Source organism: Crotalus tigris, unplaced genomic scaffold, assembly GCF_016545835.1.
Source record: "Crotalus tigris isolate CLP2741 ecotype Arizona unplaced genomic scaffold, ASM1654583v1 scf7180000021160.8983255:1529534, whole genome shotgun sequence".
Lineage (NCBI taxonomy): Eukaryota > Metazoa > Chordata > Lepidosauria > Squamata > Viperidae > Crotalus > Crotalus tigris.
The window spans coordinates 480,891-503,628 of record NW_024098373.1 but is presented as its reverse complement, the minus strand read 5'-3'; the positions used below and the strand labels follow the sequence as shown (position 1 = coordinate 503,628).

The following is a 22,738-nucleotide window of genomic DNA, read 5'->3' as shown; positions in this document are numbered from 1 at the left end:
AAGGTGGGACTACAACTCCCAGTCTCCTGGTGATGGCCTGGGCCTTCACTTCTGGACTAAACTGGCTGTTGAAAATATGTGCTATGGTCACGTTTTGTGAATAATCACATTTGGGTTCCTTGTAACGCCATTTTGTTGCCCTTCAAAACTAGATTTCTTGGATTGCAGCCTCTTTATTTATTCTTTTTTTTTAATCCCACCTCTATCCATTTATAAATAACTCCAAGCAGTGCACATAAAAGAATAGATAAGGCCAGAGTTGGGGAGAGACCACTGTAAACATCAGGACGAAGTGAAATGAATGGAAAAGATAAAGGCAAGGATGTCACTATTTGCACATTTTGGTCCTCGGTGTGGGTGGTGCCAATTTTCCTTGGCACAGAGTTTGGAAATCTTTATCATTGGCACGGCACCCAGAAGGATTGACTGAATGATTGATGGGCAACTTCGACTCTGACGCCTCATGGTTTGAGACGGAGCTGGTGCAATAGATGGTAAAACTGTCCACGTTGTGGGTCAGGTTTTTCCACCACAAAGGCATACAGTTTCCTCCACCTGTGTGTAGCTCCGCTGAAACACCCTTGTTTGAACATGCAGCTTCCTAGATGAGTAGGATGCGCGTGCCTCACTTCAGTTCCTGCTCTTTGTAGGATGAAGAAGGTGTGGAGTTGAGATACCTTCAGGCTGCTTTCTGCAAGCTGGATCTCCAGAAGAGAGATGGGCAGACTCGCAGCGCCAGATAAAGCGTCCTTCCAAATTGGTCGGAGGCTCGAACTGAAGGAGATGTGACTTGAGGCTTAAACCTTGAATATTGGGCTTGTGGTATACCCAGAATTTGGCGTCAGGTGCGGCATTTTCCAATATACTGAAGAGGCTGGAAAAGGTAAGTTAACTTGTGCTGTGTTGCAATTCTCATCTGAAAATATATAAGGGAATATATCTATATATGTCTATACCTATATCCTGATAGTTAGAACAATTAACCAGTGGAACTACTTGCCACCGGAAGCGGTGAATGTTCCATCACTGGACGTTTTTAAGAAGAGACTGGACAGCCATTTGTCTGAAATGGTATAGGGTTTCCTGCCTGAGCAGGGGGTTGGACTAGATGACCTCTAAGGTCCCTTCCAACTTTATTATTATTGTTGTTGTTATTATTATTAATCTATATATATATATAACTATATAATATATAGATCAATAAATTGATAGATATTATCTATTTGCCTACCTACCTACCTATCCACCCACCCACCTACCTACCTATCTATCTATCTTTATCATCTATCTACTTGTCTTTCTGTCTATCTATCACGGGATCTCCTTTTGCGACCTTGTGACAAGCAAAGTCAATTGAGGAAGCCAGGTTTACTTAACAACTGTGGCCAGAAAGGTCATAAAACGGGGCAATACTCACTCAGCAACTGTCTTGCTTAACAACAGAAACTTTGTGTTCAGTTGCGGTTATAAGCTGAGGTCTACTTGTATTCTAGTAATTTGGTTTTCTGTGGATGGCTGGATAGATGGATTTGTTAGGCATGAAAGCCGACTGGGTGACTTTGGGCCAATCACCAGGAGACGGTGAGTTCTAGTTCCACCTTAGGCATGAAAAGTGGCTGGGGGACTTTGGGCTCCCTCTCAGCCCAACCCCCTTCACAGGGTTGTTGTTTTGGATAAAATAGGAGGAGGAAGGAGCATGGTGTGTGTTCACCATCTTGAGTTATTAGTAAAAGCAATGAAGACAGGACACAAGCAAATCTTCAGAGGGATATGATTTCTCCAAGGTGCTTTTCTTGTGTTAAAACAGGGGTCTTCAAACTTGGCAACTTTAAGACTTGTGGACTTCAACTCCCAGAATTCCTCCCTGGCTGGCTGAGGAATTCTGGGAGTTGAATCCACAAGTCTTAAAAGTTGCCAAGTTTGGAGACCCCTGTGTTAAAATGTAATTCACAGAGATCGTAATAAAAGATGGAAGGCCGGCATGATACTGACGTGTCTGTGTTTCCTTACCTCAGGGGTTTTCAAACTTGGCCCTTTTATGACTTGTGGAGTTCAACTCCCAGAATTCCTCAGCCAGCCTCCATTTTGTTTGTTAGATTTAAGACAAGGGTCTTCCAACTTGGCCCTTTTATGACTTGTGGACTTCAACTCCCAGAATTCCTCAGCCAGCCTCCATTTTGCTTGTTAGATTTATGACAGGGGTCTTCCAACTTGGCCCTTTTATGACTTGTGGACTTCAACTCCCAGAATTCCTCAGCCAGCCTCCATTTTGTTTGTTAGATTTAAGACAAGGGTCTTCCAACTTGGCCCTTTTATGACTTGTGGACTTCAACTCCCAGAATTCCTCAGCCAGCCTCCATTTTGTTTGTTAGATTTAAGACAAGGGTCTTCAAACATGGCCCTTTTATGACTTGTGGACTTCAACTCGCAGAATTCCTCAGCCAGTCTCCATTTTGCTTGTTAGATTTATGACAGGGGTCTTCCAACTTGGCCCTTTTATGACTTGTGGACTTCAACTCCCAGAATTCCTCAGCCAGGCACGCCAGCCAGCATGTTTTTCCACCCTTGGCAGCTTGTCAGGCCCCCAACACCAAGAAAGACATGTAGCCAATCTTTAAAACAGTTTTTTTTTTTATTGTTCCACACCTATTGACCGAACATTGCCTAACTGAAGTAACCTACTACCTAAATCATACATATACTTTGGGAATATTAGGGAGAGGCTGTCCTCACCCGCTCTCACACACAAAATATCCAAATGGTTGTTTCTTACTCCTCCACAATGCTTCTCCTCCCTTCTGGGAAAGCAGCCCACTACATTCCATCACACAATTTTAAGATAGGTGGATTTCGACTCCCAGAATTCCCCAACCAGCATATTTTTTCAAACTTGGCGACTTTAAGAGGCTTGTGGATTTCGACTCCCAGAATTCCCCAACCAGCATATTTTTTCAAACTTGGCGACTTTAAGAGGCTTGTGGACTTCAATTCCCAGAATCCCCTAGCCCAGGGGTAGGTAACTGGCTCTTTTATGACTGGTGGACTTCAACTCCCAGAATTCCTGAGCCAGCCATGCTGAGGGGAAGGGAGAGGTTTCCAAGCTGAGTCATGCTGGTTCAGGAATTCTGGGAGTTGAAGTCCACCAGTCATAAAAAGAGCCAAGGTTGCCTACCCCTGCCCTACCCAGCATGCTTTTCCATAGTGGGCATCTTTAAGGTACATGGACCTCAACTCCCAGAATGCCCCTGTTTTTCAAACTTAGCAACTTTCAGATGTTTGCGGATTTCAACTCCCAGAATTCCCCAGCCAGTTATTAAAGTTGAAGTCCAGTTATCTAAAAGTTGGCATGTTTAAAAACCACTGCTAGGTCCTGAATTCAGCTGTAATTGCAGTAAACATTGTAGGAGAAATCTATCAATGTTGGCCAAAAATAATAATAAAAAAAACGCGTTTGCTAGCTCCTTTTCCAACTAAGCAATTTTATCAAAAGGCATTGTTAGGCTCCCTAATTAGTGGATATGTAACTGCAAGCCTTTAATTGCGCCTTTCAGATGCAAACCTGATTCATCACCGGCTTGTGATAATCATATCGAACATTTGGTCCTGGGAAATTTGACAAGCAAGTAAAAAGGGAACCAAAACATACTCATATTTGACTACATCACGCTGACAGTAAAAAACAACAACAACCATGCACGTGACTTTAAAACAGAATTCAGCAAATAATAAGCCCTTTTATTTGGGACTGCTATCGGTAGCCTAAATTATAGCCCTGCCGGTTATCACGTAAAATAGAAACTCCTTAGGTTATTTACTTATTTATTGCGCAAGTTTAACCCCAAACCTAAGTAAAAGTTGGCAGTTTAACCCCTGTTCCTGTGCTGATGTCTCTGGGAATCCAACAGATCAGGAGAGTGCTGTTTCTCAATCTTGGCAACTTGAAAATTCAGTGGGGGAATTCAACTCCCAGAATTCCCCAGCCAGCATGGCTGGGAATTCTGGGAATTGAATTCCCCCACTGCATTTTCAAGTTACCAAGATTGAGAAAAAGTGGCTGAATAAATTAAAACCAGTATGCTCAATTGCAACTGTAAGCCAATGTGGGGTCTCAAGGATAGGCCAGCAATAAAGACACTTAGAAAGTTTTTCAGTCTTCAAAGGCAGCCCCATGTAAGCACTTTGCAGTAGTCTAGCTAAATTGCAATGAACTCCAGGTAATCCTCAGCTTATAACTCTCCACTGAGTCCCAGATTTCTGTTGCTAAGCCAGATGGTGGTTAGGTGAGTTTTGCCCTGTTTCACGACCTTTTTTGCCACCGTTGTTAACTGAATCAGTTGTTAGGGGAGTAACACCGTTATTAAGTGAATCTGGTTTCCCCATTGACTTTGCTTGCCAGTAGGTCACAAAAAGGGGATCACGTGATCCCGGAACACTACAACTGTCATAAAAACAACCTAGTTGCCAAGTGCCCAAACTTGGATCACGTGACCCTTGGGGATGCTAAGTGTGGGAAATGATCGTAAGTTACTTTTTCTAATGCCGTTGTAACTTTTAGCGGTCACTAAGGGAATTGTTGTAAGCTGAGGACTACCTGTATCAATTAATAGGCCACCAACCATAATGTGAAGTATGTGGATGATACAACAGTAGTGGGCCTTGTTCAGAATGACAGTGTGGGTGCTTATTTGTCTGAAATGGTATAGGGTTTCCTGTTCGAGCAGGGGGTTGGACTAGATGACCTCCGAGACCCCTTCCAACTTTATTATTGTTGTTTTTGATCGTCACACAGTCAGCCAGATGTTCAGACTGAATTTGGCATTTTTATTGAGTCCTCACCCAGGACCTGGGATAGGCAGATGTGGACGTTTGATGGCATTACAGATCTCGTTGCAAGAGATGTAAGAATTTTACTCATGTCTGCCAGGTAAATTTGTTGACCAAGCCTATTTACAATTAACATAGCATTGCTGGCTGTGGAATTCTGGGAGTTGAAGTCCACATGCCTTAAAATTGTCAAGGTTGAGAAACACTGACTACTAGAATTTAATGCACAGGCTGCACATGTTCAACAGAATGTCCTCTTCTGCTTAAAATGTTTTCCTTCCTTATAACATAAAGTTGCATTGTTTGCTTCTTTCCCTTTTTCTTTCTCTTCCAAAGAAGTCTGACTCAATTACTGGGAAAGCCTGTCAGCTGCCAATTTCAGGGGGAGGGGGGAGTAAGACCTGGCTTTTCCGGCAGGCCTGGGGTTTATAAAACCTTACCCCTGGATGATTGTCTTTGTACTGCTGTTTTGTTATGTTTTATGTGTTTTTTATTGTTAGCCACCCAGAGTCCTTCGGGAGTGGGGCGGCTTATAAATTTTAAAAATAAAAATAAATAAGAAAATATTTTTTCAATGTTTTCCTCTCCGTTTGCAGTCCATTGCTTTGAATCACAGAGAACACCTAATGACACTGATAATGGGCACCCCCCCCCCAAAAAAAACATTACTTGGCTGTGCCCAGATGGTATCTATCCTGGTCCTCATTTTGTTGTGAAAGAACGATGACACTCTGCTCCTGTATTTAACTGAAAAAGTGCTTCTCTTCAGACATCATCATCATCATTGTTATTATTATTGATCATCGCACAGTCAGCCAGATGTTCAGACTGGATTTGGCATTTTTGTCTACCTATCGAGTCCTTACCTAGGACCTGGGATAGGCAGATGTGGCATTACAGATCTCGTTACAGGATGGAAGTAGTTCCTAGTAAGGCCGCCTTTTGCAATTGACTAATGGCGAATTTGTCAATGCCAATGATGGTGTTCAAGTGGTGCTCCAGTTGTTTTGGGATTGCACCCAAGGCGCCTATGACTATTGGTACTACCCTTGCTTGCTTTTGGCACAGTCTTTCTATTTCTATTTGTAGGTCTTTGTATTTTGTTATCTTCTCCAGCTCTTTCTCGTCTATTCTGCTGTCTCCAGGCACTGCCACGTCCACTATCCAGACTTTTTTGTCTTTCTTATCGATAATTGTTAAGTCTGTTGCAGGTGCTTGTCTGTTTGAATTCTGAAGTCCCAGAGCAGTTTAATTTTATCTCCTTCTCCTTCTTCTTCTTCTTCTTCTTCTTCTTCTTCTTCTTCTTCTTCTTCTTCTTTTTGCAAGCAACGTCGGTGGGGATTCATTTAACAGCTGTGTTACGAACATCACAATTGCAGCAATCCACTTAGCAACAGTGGCAAAAAAGGGCGTAAAACGGAGCAAACCCCACTTAAGAACTGCCTCACTTAGCAACGGAAATTTTGGGCTCAGTTAATGGCCGTACGTTGTGGACTACCTGCATTGGAATATTTCCTATTTGATATGACTATGAGGATATTTGTATTTAATAAGATAAGGTAAGATAATCTTTACACAATCTTTTTTTTTTTTTACTGTGGGCACACTGGCACACATTAAAAATGAAATTTAATTGCTTGCTGTCAAAAGTGCACACATACATAACCCACATTTAAATGTGCTATACACAACATATGTATAAACATATGAATATTAAAGCATTCATGGATACTAAATTATTGTTATTGTTAATTGCGAAGTCGTGTCCAACCCATTGCAACCCCATGGACAACATTCCTCCAGGCCTTCCTGTCCTCTGTCATTTTCTGGACTCCATTTAAGTTCACGCCTACTGCTTCAGTGACTCCATCCAACCACCTCATTCTCTGTCGTCCCCTTCTTCTCTTGCCCTCAGGATACTAAATACGGGCATTAAAATTTTCGCATTTAATAAGAATCTTAAATGATTCATATTCAATTCATATTCGATAGGTAAAAGGTCAGTGACCATTTGCCCTGTAAAATTATCATTCTTTCGTCAGGAAACATCCAGTGTTAATTATTCGTTGTTTTGGAGTGTTTCCAGTTTGCAAATAGATACGTATATATGTATGGTACTGAGAGTCCAAGGTTAAAGATTGAAACTTTCCCAGTAATTTGAAATAAAAAACACACCATCAATGCTATTTTCCATTTCTGATTCACTTTCTTTTTTCTTGTTCGGGTTTCCTTTCCCCAAAACAGTTTCAAGTTTTGTTTTGTCCCCCCCCCCACCAATAGATACGACAGAATTTTTCTGTCTAGGCCATACTCAAACCCCACCCAAAATGATAGCTGGATTTTTGCAAAAACCCATCACGAATCGTTTGTTTCTGGGGTGTTTTCCTGTCAGAAATTTAAGATGGCAGAGGGGAGCCATTCTAAGTCGCTGAGAAAGATTGATTGGACAGCCATATCGATTTTCTGAAATAAATTAATGGCAGCTCAGGGACACTGCGACCATCGTAAATACGAGTCAGTTGCCAAGTGTCCGAATTTTAATCACGTGACCATGGGGGATGCTTGCAACAGTCGTTAAGTGTGAAAAACGGTCATAAGTCCCTTTTTCAGTGCCATTTGTATGGTCACTAAACAGGCTGTTGTAAGTCAAAGCTACCTGCGTTCACTTTAAATGTGAAGCATTTCATATTCAGATTAAATGTGAAACATTTCAATATTCAGATTTAAAGTCAAGATGGTGGCCCTCAACATGGGCTCAGAAACCTGCTCCCTTTTGAATCCATGCAGTCAGAAAGTAATAAATAAATATTTTAATACAAGCGGTCCTCAACTTACGACTGGTATAATAGGATCACGTGCTCCAAGTCCTGTCCCTTTTTAACGCAGCTGGGACACTCTGGGTCTGCCAAAAGAGTCATTTTTCCAGTGTCTGATAAGAACTAACCAAATCTCCAGGATGAGAAAGTTCCATAAAGCAGAAGTCACTACCAAGAAGGTTTTTCTGCTGTTCCAATACTCTTTGATAACTTCCTAGAGGTGGGCAGAATTATATTTGGAAGGATATTGTCTCATAGGACCATATCAAATAGGACCTACCTACCTTCCTTCCTTCCTTCCTTCCTTCCTTCCTTCCTTCCTTCCTTCCTTCCTTCCTTCCTTCCTTCCCCATCTTCTCTCCCTCCTTCTCTGTCTTCTTGCTTCCTTCCCTCCCTTCCTCTCCATTCCCTATCTTTCTCTTCTTCGCTTCCTTCCCTCCCTCTCCATTCCCTATCTTTCTCTCCTTCCTTCCTATCTTCTTCGCTTCCTTCCCCCCCTCTCCATTCCCTATCTTTCACTCCTTCCTTCCTTCCTCCCCATCTTCCCTTCCTCTTTGTTCCCTTCCTACCTTCTTCCTTCCCTCCCTTCCTCTCCATTCCCTATCTCTCCTTCTTTCCTCCCTCCCTCCCTTCCTTCTCTCCCTCCCTCCTTATCTGTCTTCTTTCTTCCTTTCCTCTCCATTCCCTATCTTTCTCCCTTCCTTCCTTCTCTCTCCTGTCCCCTTCTCCTTTCCCGCCTCTTCCTCTTCCCCGGTCTCCTCCTTCACCACCTCCTCCTCTTCCTCCTTCCTTTCTTCCTTCTATCCATCCATCCATCGATATTTATAAACAATATGCAGCACACCGAATCTCTGCGCAGCAACCACAATTAGATAATTAATTCATCAGTATAATGGATGGATAAATACATGGTTTACCGCCTGGATCTGGGCAGCCTTGCCAGTTCTTCCAGGTCACACCAAGACCACCTTAATCCAGCCTTTGGGTTCCCATCAAGTCCAGCCAGACACCTCTGGGATCTTCAGAAGCAGGAGATGGAGGCCTACCTTGGTTCCACCATGGTTCTCCTAAAGCTGAGATATGGAGGCAGGCTGAACCCGACTGGAGTTGGTGCTGAGCTTTCAAGATTCATGACCCCTCATAGATCAGCCCTCCAAGAATCTATCCAACCCCCTCTTAAAGTACCTGCCAATCAGGTCCTTGTTTGAAGGCTACGCTGGAGGAATGTCAAAAAATTAAAACTCCCCCAATAAGCATAGAGCACAGGTAGTCCTTGACTTACGACCACGATTCAGCCCCAGATTTTCATTTGCTAACTGAGACAGTTATTAAGTGGGCTTTGCCTCATTTTCCGACCGCTCTCGCCACGGTTGTTAAGAGAATCACTGCAGTTGTTAGGCTAGTAACACGGTTGTTAAACAAATCTTGCTTCCCCCATCAAATTTGCCTGTCAGAAGGTAATAAAAAGCGATCACATTATGCGGGATACTATGGCTGTCATAAATATAAGTCGGTTGACAAGCGTCTGTTGTAAGTTGAGGACTACGTGCACATTCAAAACATTCACCCAGACAGAGCATAGTTATAAGTCCATAATAAATAAGGCTGCCTTGAAGTTCAATGTCAAGACAATGGAGGAAGGACAGGAAGAATGTAAAAATAAATATTTGCATATCCGATTCATCTGGCCAGCTTCTCACAGAAGTGACAACAGAAGTCGAACAGGAATATTTCTCTCACGGTTAGTTTAATGAGCGTTGTTAAGGTCAAGGGGCCTTGAAAAATCTCAGAAAAACCACAATCTAATTTGAGCTACGTTTCCAGTTTCATGTGGACTGGAAACCATCCCGTAGTGACTTTTTAAAGGAAGTTAATAAGTAACTGTGGAAAACCCATGTCCTTCCCACTTGCAACTTATTTAAGCCACTCCAGGATTGGAACACAGTCCCAACTCTGCAGTGTGACGAGGAAGGGAAGCGATCCAGAGATTACCTCTGTCAGGTAAGATCTCTTTCTCCTATAGACTCCAAGAAGCCAGAAGAATTTAAACTGGAGATATTTGTCGTAAAGTCCGGTATTAATTATAGCAGCGTCAAGTGTAAAGTGTGATGGGTTGCGAAGTTTCTCTATCCATTGTAGTGGGAAGAATAAATATAGCCTTTTGATGTATTGTAGGTAGTCAGCAACTTTGAAAGAGGAGCATAATTGAATATAATTGTATGTTTGGGACATTAAATGCCCTTCAATAATGAAAAGAATTGCATAATTGTTTTGCTAATTCCAATGAGTAATTTCTTCTTTCAGGTTATATTAAGCCAGTGGGTCTCAAAAGCTGGTCTGGGGAAAACCTGGGGGTCCCTGAGGCACTACAGGGGGTCCTTGACTTACAACATTTTGTTTAGTGACTGTTCAAAGTTACAACAGCACTGAAAAATGTGACCTGGGGACGTTGCAACCGTCATAAATATGAACCAATTGCCAAGCATTTGAGTTTTGATCATGTGACCACAGGGTACTGCAATGGTCATAAGTGTGAAAAAGGGTCACTAACTTAACATTAACGTGAAAATAAATGAACCCAATATAATTTTCACCCATCTTTAGGTTTGCCAATTCAGGTGGTGCCTTCCACGCTCAGGGATGCTATTCCTTTGAGAAATACACTTTTAATTTTCTCATAACAGTGTTGATCATATTTGCACATTAGGTGAAACTTGGGTCAATCGCAGTAACTGCAAGAGGGATCTTAGGAATCCTGGTGGACAATCGCTTAAATTTGAGCCAGCAGCGTGCAGTTGCAGCCAAAAAAGTCAGTGCAATCCTAGGTTACATTAACAGAGGGAAAGAATCAAGACCATGTGAAGGGTTAATACTGCTTTATAATGCCTTGGTAAGACCACACTTGGAATATTGCATCCAGTTTTGGTCACCACCATAGAAATAAGGTTATGAGACTCTGGAAAGAGTGTAGAAAAGACCAAAAAAAGACAGGGGACTGGAGGCTATAACATATGAAGAACAATTGCAGGAATTGGGTATGCCTAGGCCAGGGGTAGGCAACCTTGGCTCTTTTATGACTGGTGGACTTCAATTCCCAGAATTCCTGAGCCAGCATGGGGGAACTATGGCCCCCTCATGAGCCAGCATGGCTCAGCTTGGAAACCTCTCCCTTTCCCCTCAGCAGGGCTGGCTCAGGAATTCTGGGAGTTGAAGTCCACCAGTCATAAAAGAGCCAAGGTTGCCTACCCCTGCTCTAAGTCCTCCTGTTGTAAGCGGTGAGCCTCCTAGAACGGGTAGGCAACCTTGGCTCTTTTATGACTCGTGGACTTCAATTCCCAGAATTCCTGAGCCAGCCTGGCTCAGCTTGGAAACCTCTCCCTTTCCCCTCAGCATGGCTGGCTCAGGAATTCTGGGAGTTGAAGTCCACAGTCATAAAAGAGCCAAGGTTGCCTACCCCTGGTCTAGTCTAATGGGAAAAAAAGGACATGGGATGATATGATAGCATCTTCTAATATTTGAGGGGCTGCCACAAAGAAGGGGGGGTCAACTTATTCTCCAAAACACCAGAGAGCAAGACAGAAAGCAATGGACTGAAACTAACCAAAGAGAGAAGCAACCTAAAACTAAGGAGAAATTTCCTAATCGTGAGGACAATTAACTAGTGGAAGTGCTTGCCTTCAGAAACTGTGGATGCTCCATCACTGGAGGCTTTTAAGAAGAGACTGGACAGCCATTTGCCTGAAATGGTATAAGCAGGGGTTGGCAACCTTGGCTCTTTTATGACTCGTGGACTTCAACTCCCAGAATTCCTGAGCCAGCCATGCTGAGGGGAAAGGGAGAGGTTTCCAAGCTGAGCCATGCTGGCTCAGGAATTCTGGGAGTTGAAGTCCACCAGTCATAAAAGAACCAAGGTTGCCTACCCCTGGTATAGGGTCTCCTGCTTGAGCAGGGGCTGGACTAGAAGACCTCCAAGGTCCCTTCCAACTCTGATTGTTCTATATTCTGTTAAAAAAAAAATCCTCCACGGTGAATCTGACTGTGCTCGTTACCTCTGAATGTTTTTCTTTTAGTTGTCCTCACAGTGCAGAGAAGCAAATGGGGAAGGAAGTGGGCTGGGCCAAAATTTGTAATGGTGAAATTAGGAAAAAAAAATGGTGTAATCGCAGGTTATGTGAGTTGACAAAAAACACAGAACAAAGAAGCCTGAGCTTTAAAAGAAAATTATATTTACAGGTAGCCCCTGACTTACCACCACAGTTGAGCCCAAATGTTCCGTTGCTAAGTGAGACGGCGGTGGTGAGCTTTGCCCCGTTTTACGACCTGTCTTGCCACAGTTGTTAAGTGAGTCACTGCAGTTGTTAAGCTAGCTTCACAGTGGTTAAGTGAATCTGGGCTTTCCCATTGACTTTGCTTGTCAGAAGGACTGCAACGGTCATAAATACGAGTCAGTTGCCAAGCGTCTGAATTTCGATCACGTAACCATGAAAGAGCTGCAACCATCTTAAGTGGGGGAAAACGGTCACAAGTCCCTTTTTTTCCCCCGAGCTATTGTAACTTTGAATGGTCACTAAATTGAGGACCACCTGTATTTCGGATGAAACTAAAACTAGGCCTAATTTGGGGCCCTGTTTATTTATGGACCATCTAGCAACCGTCTTTGCCATTGCTAACAGTGTGAAGATGCTGGGATCTCTGGGGAAGATTTTTCTCCATCCTGTTATCCCTGAGCAGAACGTGGTCTCCATTTTGTAGGCGGAGAAGGCTTTCCATGAATTCAGGATCATCGCAGAACCCCAACCCCTTTACGGCTTGTGGACTTCAACTCCCAGAATTCTTGAGCCAGCCCAGCAGAATCCACAATTCATAAAAGGGCCATAGTTCTCCACTCCCCCCCCCCGCCCCCCGTTGCATAGGGCACAATGCTATCCACCTTAATCAGAGTCAGGACGGAGAAGCTGTTCTGTCTCCTTGAAAGAGAGAGATAGAGACAATGCTTTGACATACATTGGAGTATGTCATGTGCATGGAGTGGTAGAATAGAATAGAATAGAATAGAATAGAATAGAATAGAAAATATGGAATGGAGTAGAATAGAATAGAAAATATGGAATGGAGTAGAATAGAATAGAAAATATGGAATAGAATAGAATAGAATAGGGGAATGGAGTAGAAGAATAGAATAGAATAGAATAGAATAGAATAGAATAGAATAGAATAGAAAATATGGAATGGAGTAGAATAGAATAGAAAATATGGAATGGAATAGAATAGAATAGAAAATATGGAATGGAGTAGAATAGAATAGAATAGAATAGAAAATATGGAATGGATTAGAGTAGAATAGAATAGAAAATATGGAATGGAGTAGAATAGAATAGAAAATATGGAATGGAATGGAATAGAATAGAATAGAAAATATGGAATGGAATGGAATAGAATAGAATAGACTAGAATAGACCTTGGAGATCTTCTAGTTCAGCCCCCTGCTCAAGCAGGTGAACCTATACCATCTCAGACAGGTGATTGTCCAGTCTCTTGAAAATTTCCAGTGATGGAGCTCCCACGATTTCTGGAGGCAAGCTGTTCCACTGGTTGATTGTCCTCACTGTCAGGAAGTTTCTCCTTAATTCCAGTTTGCTTCTCTCTTTGGTCGGTTTCCAACCATTGTTTCTTGTTCTGCCCTCTGGTGCTTTGGAGAACAACCTGACCCCCCCCTTCCTTCTTTGTGGCAGCCCCTCAGATACTGAAACACCGCTATCGTGTCTTCCCTATTTCTTCTTTTCTTTAGACTGGCCAAACCCAAGTCCCGCAGCCCTTCTTCATATGTTTTAGTCTCCAGGCCTTGGATCATCTTAGTTGCTCTTCTCTGAACTTTTTCCAAACTCTCAACATCTTTTTTGTGATATGGTGACCACAATTGGCTGCAGTATTCCAGGTGTGGTCTTACTAGGGTTTTATAAAGCGGTACTGATACTTCACGTGATCTTGATTCTATGCCTCTGTTTATACAACCCAGGATTGTATTAGCTTTTTGGGCGGCGGTTGCACACGGCTGGCTCATGGTCAAGGGATCGTCCACTAGGACTCCAAGGTCCCTCTCACAGTTGCTGTTTTTGAGCATCTGTACTTGTTCCTTTGGTTTTTCCTGCCTAAGTGTAAGATTTTGTTTTTCTCCACATTGAAACTCATTTTGTTGGATGGGGCCCATGGTTCGAGTTTGTCGTGAGTTGAATTAACAAGGCTTCCAACTTTGAAAGATAGCATAATTTGCTCTCTTTAGTTCCTCTTGTTGAGCATGTCAGCATTTAGTGACTAATGCATTTTACCACCTGATTAAACTCCGTTTACGTCTGTATGACTGTTTTCTTGACGCTCAACGTAAGCTCTGTGATGGATGAAATTCCATTCCAGAGCTTCGGAATTGTGGCTGGCCATGTGCCAAAGGTGCTTCTCCGCCCCCCCCCCCCCGAGGCAACTGGACTTCCTTGTTTTTCTTTGAAGATATTTCACTTCTCATCCAAGAAGCTTCTTCCGTTCTGGCCATGTTGACTCTATTTTGAGTTTGTGAATTTGGAAGCTGTCACATCTGAGCGGCAGAATCACTAGATGTTATCAAGAGAGATACAGAAAACAGGCTCTTTGCTGCCCCCTACAGATCACCCAGAGTTTTGCACCTCAATTCCTCCCTGCAAAGGGCACCCCGATTTCCTTTCAGCTCCAAACACTGCTGGCTTGAACATAGAATGTAGGACCATAGAGTGGGAAGGGACCTTGGAGGTCTTCTAGTCCAACCCCCTGCTCTAACAGGAGATCCTATTACATTTCAGACAGGTGACTGTCCAATCTCTTCTTAAAAGAATCCACTGATGAAGCACCCACAACTTCTGAAGGCAAGCAGTTCCACTGGTTAATTGTTCTCACGTTAGACAATTTCTCCTTATTTCTAGGTTGCTTCTCGCTCAGATTGGTTTTCATCCGTCGTTTCTTGTCTTATCTTTTGGGGCTTTGGAAACTAGGTTGACCCCGCTCGTCTTTGTAAGATCCCCTCAGATATTGGAAGACTGCTATCATGTCTCCCTTAGTCCTTCTTTTCACTAGACTATTACCTGCCCAGTTCCTGCAACCGTTTTTCATGTGTTTTAGCCTCCAGGCCCCTAATCATCCTTGTTGTTCTTCTCTGCACTTTTTCCAGAGCAGGGGTCTTCAAACTTGGCCCTTTTATGACTTGTGGACTTCAACTCCCAGAATTCCTCAGCCAGCGTGCCTGGCTGAGGAATTCTGGGTGTTGAAGTCCACAAGTCATGAAGGGGCTATAGTTCTCCCATGCTGGCTCAGGAATTCTGGGAGTTGAAGTCCACAAGTCATCCAAGGGCCAAGTTTGAAGACCCCTGACTTATATGGTCCATGCTGGCTGAGGAATTCTGGGAGTTGAAGTCCACAAGTCATCCAAGGGCCAAGTTTAAAGACCCCTGTCTTAAATCTTACAAACAAAATGGAGGCTGGCTGAGGAATTCTGGGAGTTGAAGTCCAGAAGTCATAAAAGGGCCAAGTTGGAAGACCCCTGTCTTAAATCTAACAAACAAAATGGAGGCTGGCTGAGGAATTCTGGGAGTTGAAGTCCACAAGTCATAAAAGGGCTAAGTTTGAAGACCCCCTGTTCTAGAGTCTCAACATCTTTTTTTATATTGAGACCCACCAGGATTTCTCACTAGGAAAGAGGTATTCCTTCCATTTCCAGATTACCAATAATGACAAGAAGGTGATGTGGTAGAGCAAGTTCTTTGTGTTAGGAAAGCAAATAAAGAGTGTTGATGATTCCGCTTCATTTACAGGCTGCTTCATTCAAGCGCTGCTTAACTTTCCTCAGTTCTTCATCCTACCAGCTATTATATAGCACCCAGATATGTAAAATTGTACCCCTGATCAACCTCAACTGTTTGTGAGAGAGCAGCTGTAGAGATTCACAGAGATGACAATAGGCAGGGAAGAAGGAAGGAAGGAAGGAAGGAAGGAAGGGGAGGGAGAGAGAAAGGAAGGAGAGAGAGAGAAAAAGGGTGGGAAGGAAGGAGAAAGAAAGGGAAGAAGGTAGGGATAGAAAGGAGAAAGAAAAAGCATACTTTAAACTTGGAAAAGTGCTAAGAGGTTGAGACTGGTTCCGCTTTAATTTACTTCAATTTAAAACTAAGGGAGGGAAGGAAAAATGCAGTCATTTTTCCAAGATTCTGTTACTAGAATCTGTATCGGCAACCACACTCCTGCAGCTGCAGCCACGTCAAAGTTCTCCAGACTTCACTGGCTGTAATCTTAGATGTTGTGAATTCTGCATATCCCTCGAAGAAAGGCTGGCACACTCTGCATTCAACACACTCTCTTCAAAGGGCAAATTTTGAAGGAGCCCTTTCCAGCACAGAGGGTTACAGGCTGGGAAAGTCCCGTAAAGAGGAATCTCAACTGCCCTCTCCTGGTATGGATTCAGAGAGGCAGGTAATATATTCTCTCTGCTTCATTTCAAACAGTTAAAATGAAGGGGGGGAGAGGAAAGGAAGGGAGGGAGAGAGGAAGGAAGGAAGGAAGAAAGGAAAGAAAAGAGGGAGGGAGGGAAGGGAGAGAGGAAGGAAGGAAGGACAGGCCATGGTGGCGCAGTGGTTAGAATGCAGTATTGCCTGCTAACTCTGCCCACTGCCGGTAGTTCAATCCTGACCAGCTCAAGGTGGACTCACTTCCATCCTTCCGAGGTCAGTAAAATGAGGACCCAGATTGTTTGGGGGGAGCAACAGGCTGACTCTGTAAATTGCTTAGAGAGGCTGTAAATCACTGTGAAGTGGTATATAAGTCTAAGGGCTATTGCTAAATCCTAAGGAAGGAAGGGAGAAAGAGGAAGGAAAGAGAGGGGTGTAAATCACCGTGAAGTGGTATATAAGTCTAAGGGCTTATTGCTAAGTCCGAAGGAAGGAAGGAAGGATGGAAGGAAGGAAGGAAGGAAGGAAGGAAGGGCGGAAGGGCTATTGCTAAGTCCTAAGGAAGGAAGGAAGGAAGGAAGGAAGGAAGGAAGGAAGGAAGGAAGGAAGGAAGGAAGGAAGGAAGGAAGGAAGGAAGGGCTATTGCTAAGTCCTAAGGAAGGAAGGAAGGAAGGAAGGAAGGAAGGAAGGAAGGAAGGAAGGAAGGAAGGAAGGGCGGAAGGGCTATTGCTAAGTCCTAAGGAAGGAAGGAAGGAAGGAAGGAAGGAAGGAAGGAAGGGCTATTGCTAAGTCCTAAGGAAGGAAGGAAGGAAGGAAGGAAGGAAGGAAGGAAGGAAGGAAGGAGAGGGCTGTAAATCACTGTGAAGTGGTTTATAACTCTAAGGACTATTGCTAAGTCCTAAGGAAGGAAGGAAGGAGGGAGGGAGGGAGAGAGGAATAGAAGGAAGGAAGCAATAGAAGAGGAAGGAAGGAAGAAGGTTCTTATGAGGGTTGCAGTGTCCTGGGATCACATGATCTCCTTTTGAGACCTCCTGACAAGCAAAGCCAATTGGGAAGTCAGATTCACTTAACAACCGCGTGACCAACTTAACAACTGCAGTGATTCACTTAACCACTGTGACAAGAAAGGTTGTAAAATGGAGCAAAACTCACTTCACCCCTGTCTCGCCTAGCAGCAGACCAAGCAGAGGCAGAACCAAAGGAGACCAGGAGAAGATCCCCCTTCTTATTCCAAAGGTCTTCTTCCAACGAGACGGTCTCTCTCTTGATCCGTCTCTTCTCTTTCCCTTCCAGACACCAACTCCGTCCCGGCCCTTTCACACAATGCTGTTGCTGATCTTCCTCCTCTCGGCGAGCTGGAGTAACCTGCCCACAAACGGAGAGGTGGTGGACTCCTTTGAAGAGACTTGTCCCCAGTTTTTTCTCCGAGAAACCCCACCAGTTATAAGGCACCCTCCACGCTCTGCCCGGATTTGCCAGCGTTACCAAAACTTGTATCGCTTTGCCACTTTGTACGACAAAGACAACCGCGTCCCAGTATATTCGGCGTATATCTATAAACCTGGGACGGCTAAGAGGCCCAAAAAATGGATGATTGAACCTCAGGTAAGAGATGATGGATGTGGTCAAATCCTTCCTTCCTTCCTTCCTTCCTTCCTTCCTTCTTCCTTCCTTCCTTCCTTCCTTCCTTCCTTCCTTTTTTTATTAAGTTTTATTCATTTATAACATAAAATACGAAAATAGAAAAGCCAATTGTCCTAGTGCAGTGTTTCCCAACCTTGACAATTTTAAGGCATGTGGACTTCAACTCCCAGAATTGCTGGCTGTGGAATTCTGGGAATTGAAGTCCACATGCCTTAAAATTGTCCAGGTTGAGAAACACTGTCTTAGTGGACCATCCCTTAAATAGGAGCCAGCCGGGTGCTTCAGCTGCCAAAAAAGCCAACACAGTCCTGGGCTGCATTAACAGACGGATAGAATCAAGATCACGTTAAGTATTAATACCACTTTACAATGCCTTGGTAAGGCCACATTTGGAATGCTGCATCCAGTTTTGGTCACCATGATGTAAAAAAGATGTTGAGACTCTAGAAGGAGTGCAGAGAAGAGCAACAAAGATGATCAGGGGGCTGGAGGCTAGAACATATAAGGAACGGCTGCTGGAATTGGGTATGTCTAGTCCAGGGGTAGGCAACCTCAGCTCTTTTATGACTCATGGACTTCAACTCCCATAATTCTTGAGCCACCCCTGATCTAATCTGATGAAGAGAAGGACGAGGGGGGACATGATAGCAGTCTTCCAACATCTCAGGGGTTGCCACAACAAACAGGAGGGTCAACTTATTCTCCAAAGCCCCTGAAGATAGGACAAGAAGCAACGGATGGAAACTAATCAAGGAGAGAAGCAACCTAGAACTAAGGAGAAACTTCCTGACAGTTAGAACAATTAACCAGTGGAACAACTTGCCTCCAGAAGCGGTGAATGCTCCTACACTGGAAGTTTTTAAGAAGAGACTGGATAGCTATTTGTCTGAAAAGATATAGGGTTTCCTGCCTGAGCAGGGGGTTGGACTAGATGACCTCCAAGGTCCCTCCCAACTTTATTATTATTATTATTATGGATCATCGCACAGTCAGCCTGATGTTCAGACTGGATTTGGCATTTTGTCTACCTATCGAGTCCTTACCCAGGATCTGGGATAGGCAGATGTTGATGTTTGATGGTATTACAGGTATCATCGCAGGATGGAAGCAGTTCCTAGTAAGGCCGCCTTTTGCAATTGACTAATAGCGAATTTGTCAATGCCAATGGTGTTCAAGTGGTGCTCCAGTTGTTTTGGGATTGCACCCAAGGAGCCTATCACTATTGGTACTACCCTTGCTTGCTTTTGCCACGGTCTTTCTATTTCTATTTGTAGGTCTTTGTATTTTTTTATCTTCTCCAGTTCTTTCTCGTCTATTCTGCTGTCTCCAGGCACTGCCACGTCCACTATCCAGACTTTTTTGTCTTTCTTATCGACAATTGTTAAGTCTGGGGTGTTATGTTGCAGGTGCTTGTCTGTTTGAATTCTGAAGTCCCAGAGTAGTTTAATTTTATCATTTTCTATGACTTCCTCTATTTTATGATCCCACCAGTTTTTGCTTACAGGCAAATGATATTTTTTGCAGATCTTTCAATGCACCATTGTTGCTACTTTGTCATGCCACTGCTTGTAGTCAGTCTGTGCAATCTTCTTGCAACAGCTTACCAAATGGTCCACTGTTTCTTCAGCTTCTTTGCATAGGCGGCACTTACTGTCTGTTGCTGTCTTCTCAATTTTGACTTTGTATGCATTTGTCCTTAAGGCTTGGTCTTGTGCAGCCAGAATTAGTCCCTCGGTCTCTTTCTTCAATTTTCCTGCTCTTAACCATTGCCAGGTCTTTTTAATATCTGCTTTCCCAGCTATTTTTTTAATGTATTGGCCATGTAGTGCTTTGTCTTCCCATGCCTCTATTCTGTTCTTCATTTGGTCTTTCTTGTAGGCCAGTTTGGTCTCTCCAGTAGTCAGTAAGCCTTCCTGATATACTAATTTCAGTGCATCTTCATCATTGTTCTTCAGATATGCTTCCAAAGCCAAATGATATTTTTTGCAGATCTTCCAATGCACCATTGTTGCTACTTTGTCATGCCGCTGCAATCTTCTTGCAACAGCTTACCAAGTGGTCCACTGTTTCTTCAGCTTCTTTGCTTAGGGGATAACAGTAGAAAAAGGGAAAACAAAAAAGGTGTGAAGAAAGGGAGGGGGGAAGAAACAAAAAGCATTGACTTCCGACTCTCTCCGTTGTAGTAAGATCAGCATTAAAATCAAATCTCCACGTTTTACATACCTGTAGTAGCGTGCATTCGCCATTTCTGCATCGGCAAATCAGTCTAACCGGTAAAACCCAAAATCATGATATCATTTTTTTTTTTTAGCCTCCAGTCCCCTAATCATCTCTGTTGCCCAGAGACAGCGGGGCCACCTGCACATATTCACAACGGATGCTCCCTCTATGCTGTCCCCTAATTCCGGGTCCACGGGGGTTTTTGTTTGTTTTTTCCCCCTGGTGCGATCCTTTCTTTCATTCCGGCTGTTTGTGCTTCCTCCACCATAGCTCATCAATTCCTCTTACCAACCAGAAATGGAAACAGAAGGGGAATTCCTGAATCAAAAGGGTCCCAAAGAAGCTCTGAAGGACAGCCAGGCCATCTTGCAAGACTACAAGAACCTGACCAGTTACAACAGAGGCCACCTGAATCCAAACGGGCACCAGCCGGACTACGCCGCCAAGTCGTCTACTTTCACCCTGACGAACATCGTCCCGCAGTTCATAAAGCTCAACGGCGGAGCCTGGAACAACTACGAGCAAACCACCATGATTCAGATGACCAGAGGGTGCCAGGAGACCTTTGCGGTGGTGGGGGCAGTGCCAGGAAACACCTACATATCTGGCGGGAGGGTCAACAGGCCCAGCCATTTGTGGTCTGCGGCCTGCTGTGTGATAGACAACAATCATCTGAGATCCTGGGCCATCCTTGCTAGGAATGACCAAAACGTGGTGGAAAAAATCACTCTGGGCCAGTTGGAAAACCGGCTCGCACGGCTGTATAACGTGAATCATGTCTCTCTGTTTCATGGTGACTGCCCCCGGCAATAAACTATGTCTCTCTTGCACCAAGGTTGTGGTTGTTAGTTGCGAAGTGGTGTCCGACCCATCGTGACCCCATGGGCCACGTTCCTCCAGGCCTTCCTATCCTCTGCCGTCTTCTGGAGTCCACTTAAGCTCATGCCTGCTGCTTCAGGGACTCCCTCCAGCCACCTCATTCTCTGTGCACAAGGGTGGCAGATGCCAAATTGACTGAAGTTCATTTAATAATGGGTGCCTTAAAATTTCCTGCAGAGGGCACAACAGAGCCAATTTAGTAGATCGTGGTAGAAAGCTTAAGCAGGGAGAGATGTGTGGTTAGTCTCTTCCGCACAAGGATTATGCCACCATATACAGCGGCATATAAATACTGTAAATAAATAAATAAAACCCAGATGTTAGAATAGGGAAGGAAGTGGGGGGAAACAATCAGTAAGAATGATTTATCCTGTGGCAAAGAGAATAGAAATAGAAATAATAGTAATAGAATAGAATAGAAATGGAATGGAATAGAATAGAATAGAATAGAATAGAATAGAATAGAATAGAATAGAATAGAATAGAATAGAATATGGAATAAACAGAATAGAATAGAATATGGAATAAACAGAATAGAATAGAATAGAATATGGAATAAACAGAATAGAACAGAACAGAACATGGAATAAAACAACAGAATATGGAATGGAATAGTATAGAATAGGAATAGAATGAGGAGAGGATAGGATAGAGTAGAATAGAAATAACAGAATAGAATTAGAATAGGAATAGAATGAGAATAAGATAGAAAAGAATAGAATAGAAAATAGGATAGAACAGAATAGAATGGGAATAGAAAGAGGATAGAAGAGAATAAAATAGAAATTAGAATAGAATACAGAATAGAATAGAATGGAGAACAATAGAATAGAATGGAGAACAGAACAGAATAAAATAACTTTATTTGGACAAGTGTGATTAGATACAGTGCAAGGAATTTGTGTCTGGTGCATTAGCTCTCAGTGTATATGCAAAACCACAGAGTGATAATCATCATCATGATACAAATAAGAGAAGGTAGTAGAAAAGATGAGAAGGATAATAATATCACAGCCATACCACATGGGTAAATATACCGAGGCACAAGAACTAGGTGTGCAGCAGAGTGATGGAACGAAGGGGAAAAACTCACCTTTGTGTCTAGTTGTTTTGGCAAGCAATGCCCTACAGCGGGAAGAAGTTGAAAGAGTTTATGTCCAAGTTGTGAGGGGTCTGTATAATATTTTCCCAGCCCTCTTTCTGCACTTTAAAGGTCCTCAGTGGAAGGCAGGCCGGTTGCAATTCCTAACTATCTGTTCAAGTCTGCCCCTGTCCTGTTGGGTTGCTGTGGCAAACCAGACAGTTATTAAAGAACAGATGACAGACTCAAAATGTTTCCGTCTGTGGTCCTTGACTCACAACCGTCCCGTTAGTGACTGTTCAGAGTTACAAGTGCACTGAATAAAATGACTTAAAACAGGTCCCATAGTCACGTGGTCAAAACTTTGAGCATTTTTGGCGACTGGCATGTATTTACAATGCTTGCAGTGTCCCAGGGTCCTGTGATCTCCTTCCTCTTTGCAAACTCCACTCCCTTCTAGCACTGATGAGGTTAGTGAGTTGGGTCACGAAACATTTGCAAGAAAGCAACCAAGCTGAGAGAGCACCAAGGACCCCACAGCAGTAGTAGTAGTAATAATAATAATAAAGTTGGAAGGGACCATGGAGGTCATCTAGTCCAACCCCCTGCTCAGGCAGGAAACCCTATACCATTTCAGACAAATGGCTGTCCAGTCTTTTCTTAAAAAGCTCCAGTGTTGGAGCATTCACCGCTTCTGGAGGCAGGTGGTTCCACTGGTTAATTGTCCTAACTGTCAGGAAGTTTCCCCTTCGTTCTAGGTTGCTTCTCTCCTTGATGAGTTTCCACCCATTGCTTCTTGTCCTGCCTTCAGGCAC

General features: G+C 43.4%; 1 protein-coding gene across 2 annotated transcripts; it reads left to right on the top strand.

Moving 5' to 3' along the window:
• Positions 1–662: 662 nt before the first annotated feature.
• LOC120320087 (endonuclease domain-containing 1 protein-like) lies at positions 663–20,797 on the top strand. Of its 2 annotated transcripts, none has more exons than XM_039369534.1 (3): positions 663–883; positions 17,393–17,704; positions 20,234–20,797. In XM_039369534.1, the coding sequence occupies exons 2-3, from the start codon at positions 17,423–17,425 to the stop codon at positions 20,774–20,776; spliced, it is 825 nt and encodes a 274-aa protein (XP_039225468.1). In that variant the 5' UTR covers positions 663–883; positions 17,393–17,422; the 3' UTR covers positions 20,777–20,797. The 2 variants fall into 2 exon arrangements, with proteins under 2 accessions (XP_039225468.1, XP_039225467.1); XM_039369533.1 differs by lacking the exon at positions 663–883 and adding an exon at positions 9,443–9,641.
• The last annotated feature ends 1,941 nt before the right edge of the window (positions 20,798–22,738 follow it).